The following is a 2,950-nucleotide window of genomic DNA, read 5'->3' as shown; positions in this document are numbered from 1 at the left end:
GTGTTAGTGCTGTTGTGGTGTTGTCGTGTTAGTGGTGTTAGTGGTGTTGTGGTGTTAGTGGTGTTGTGGTGTTTGGTGTTGTCGTGTTAGTGGTGTTAGTGGTGTTGTGGTGTTAGTGGTGTTGTGGTGTTAGTGGTGTTGTGGTGTTAGTGGTGTTGTGGTGTTAGTGGTGTTGTGGTGTTAGTGGTGTTAGTGCTGTTGTGGTGTTGTCGTGTTGTGGTGTTAGTGGTGTTGTCGTGTTAGTGGTGTTAGTGCTGTTGTGGTGTTAGTGGTGTTAGTGCTGTTGTGGTGTTATTGCTGTTGTGGTCTTAGTGCTGTTCTGCATGCGACCATGTGCAATATGTGGTTCTGTGCAGCATGTGGTTCTGTGCAGCATGTGGTTCTGTGCAGCATGTGGTTCTGTGCAGCATGTGGCCCTGAGCAGCATGTGGCCCTGAGCAGCATGTGGCCCTGAGCAGCATGTGGCCCTGAGCAGCATGTGGCCCTGAGCAGCATGTGGCCCTGTGCAGCATGTGGCCCTGTGCAGCATGTGGCCCTGTGCAGCATGTGGCCCTGAGCAGCATGTGGCCCTGAGCAGCATGTGGCCCTGAGCAGCATGTGGCCCTGAGCAGCATGTGGCCCTGAGCAGCATGTGGCCCTGAGCAGCATGTGGCCCTGAGCAGCATGTGGCCCTGAGCAGCATGTGGCCCTGAGCAGCATGTGGCCCTGTGCAGCATGTGGCCCTGTGCAGCATGTGGCCCTGTGCAGTATGTGGCCCTGAGCAGCATGTGGCCCTGTGCAGCATGTGGCCCTGTGCAGCATGTGGCCCTGTGCAGCATGTGGCCCTGTGCAGCATGTGGCCCTGTGCAGCATGTGGCCCTAAGCAGCAAGTGACCCTGTGCAGCATGTGGCCCTGTGCAGCAAGTGACCCTGTGCAGCATGTGGCCCTGAGCAGCATGTAGCCCTGAGCAGCATGTGGCCCTGTGCAGCAAGTGACCCTGTGCAGCATGTGGCCCTGTGCAGCATGTGGCCCTGTGCAGCATGTGGCCCTGAGCAGCATGTAGCCCTGAGCAGCATGTGGCCTTGAGCAGCAGGTGGCCCTGTGCAGCATCTGGCCCTGTGCAGCATCTGGCCCTGTGCAGCATGTGGCCCTGAGCAGCATGTGGCCCTGTGCAGCATGTGGCCCTGTGCAGCATGTGGCCCTGTGCAGCATGTGGCCCTGTGCAGCATGTGGCCCTGAGCAGCATGTGGCCGTGTGCAGCATGTGGCCCTGTGCAGCAAGTGACCCTGTGCAGCATGTGGCCCTGTGCAGCATGTGGCCCTGAGCAGCATGTGGCCCTGAGCAGCATGTGGCCTTGAGCAGCATGTGGCCCTGTGCAGCAAGTGACCCTGTGCAGCAAGTGACCCTGTGCAGCATGTGGCCCTGTGCAGCATGTGGCCCTGAGCAGCATGTGGCCCTGTGCAGCATGTGGCCCTGAGCAGCATGTGGCCCTGTGCAGCATGTGGCCCTGTGCAGCATGTGGCCCTGAGCAGCAAGTGACCCTGTGCAGCATGTGGCCCTGTGCAGCATGTGGCCCTGTGCAGCATGTGGCCTTACACTACATGCACCTCATTTAATAAGCATTGCTCGTGACTCGTATGGCACAATAGCTTGGATAACCTTTAAGAAAAGTAACTTGTATTAATGATCAGCGTTATATCTATATTATATTTATAATATATAATTATATATGCTATATTTTGTACACGAAATTAAAAAAATAATGAACAATATAAATTTGAGTTAAACTAAAAATAAACAAGCAACGTAGAAGAATATGCTATAGCCAGAAATATTATGGTAATATTGTCAGAATAACATTATTAAAAATGCACTTTTTTTAGCTAGCAGTAAACACTAAAAATCGTGTTTAAACGAACATCAAAATGTAATATTTTTGTTTTCCGTGGGTACTAGGATGCAGAAATTGAAATAAGTTTATTGAGGTAAAATACACACAAAAGGATGAGGTAGCTCAAGCTATTCTCACCCCGTTCAGTACATCGTGTTCATACATACATAGACACACATCACTAGCTATAAACGTATTACCGAACATTCTGAGAGATAAACATATACATTTCCTTAGGATGTAGAGGTTGCGTAGGACGGCTCTTATTGACGACCAGACCCCAGATTCACGAAGCAGTTACGCAAGAACTTAACGAACCTGTACATCTTTCCTTATATCTTTTAACGACTTTGGTTACATTTATTAAACAGTTTACAAGCATGGAAACATCCCAATCAACTGTTGGTATTGTTATAAACAGCCGCCTGGTTCTAAGGAGCTCATTAACTGTTTAATAATTATAAACAAAGCCGGCAAAGATTGTGAAAAGATGTACAGGTTCGTAAGTGCTTGCGTAATTGCTTCGTGAATCTGGTCCCAGGTGTTTGATTCATTCCTCCAGGGCTTCCTCTCTCTGTGTTTTTTGCGAAGGCTGTTTTTTTTAAGTTATTTTATTACAAATTTTTTTTTGTTATTTTTTGTGAAGTACAGGTGTATGTTATTTTTTGTGAAGTACAGGTGTATGTTATTTTTTTGTGAAGTACAGGTGTATGTTATTTTTTGTGAAGTACAGGTGTATGTTATTTTTTGTGAAGTACAGGTGTATGTTATTTTTTTGTGAAGTACAGGTGTATGTTATTTTTTGTGAAGTACAGGTGTATGTTATTTTTTGTGAAGTACAGGTGTATGTTATTTTTTGTGAAGTACAGGTGTATGTTATTTTTTGTGAAGTACAGGTGTATGTTATTTTTTTGTGAAGTACAGGTGTATGTTATTTTTTGTGAAGTACAGGTGTATGTTATTTTTTGTGAAGTACAGGTGTATGTTATTTTTTGTGAAGTACAGGTGTATGTTATTTTTTGTGAAGTACAGGTGTATGTTATTTTTTGTGAAGTACAGGTGTATGTTATTTTTTGTGA

At 46.5% G+C, this 2,950-nt stretch overlaps 1 protein-coding gene across 1 annotated transcript; it reads right to left on the bottom strand.

Annotated features, from left to right (window-relative positions):
- Window positions 1-274: 274 nt before the first annotated feature.
- On the bottom strand, window positions 275-1,549 carry LOC138369072 (uncharacterized). The gene has a single exon (XM_069332003.1). It carries the CDS (start codon window positions 1,547-1,549, stop codon window positions 275-277), a length of 1,275 nt encoding a protein of 424 aa, XP_069188104.1.
- Window positions 1,550-2,950: the final 1,401 nt, after the last annotated feature.

This window comes from Procambarus clarkii, chromosome 27 (assembly GCF_040958095.1).
Source record: "Procambarus clarkii isolate CNS0578487 chromosome 27, FALCON_Pclarkii_2.0, whole genome shotgun sequence".
NCBI lineage: Eukaryota > Metazoa > Arthropoda > Malacostraca > Decapoda > Cambaridae > Procambarus > Procambarus clarkii.
Note: the sequence above shows the minus strand (reverse complement) of the source record. Positions and strands in the feature narration are given on the sequence as shown.

Coding starts and splice junctions, on each gene's coding strand:
- LOC138369072 (XM_069332003.1), bottom strand. CDS start 1,549: ATGCTGCACAGGGCCACATGCTGCACAGGGTCACTTGCTGCTCAGGGC.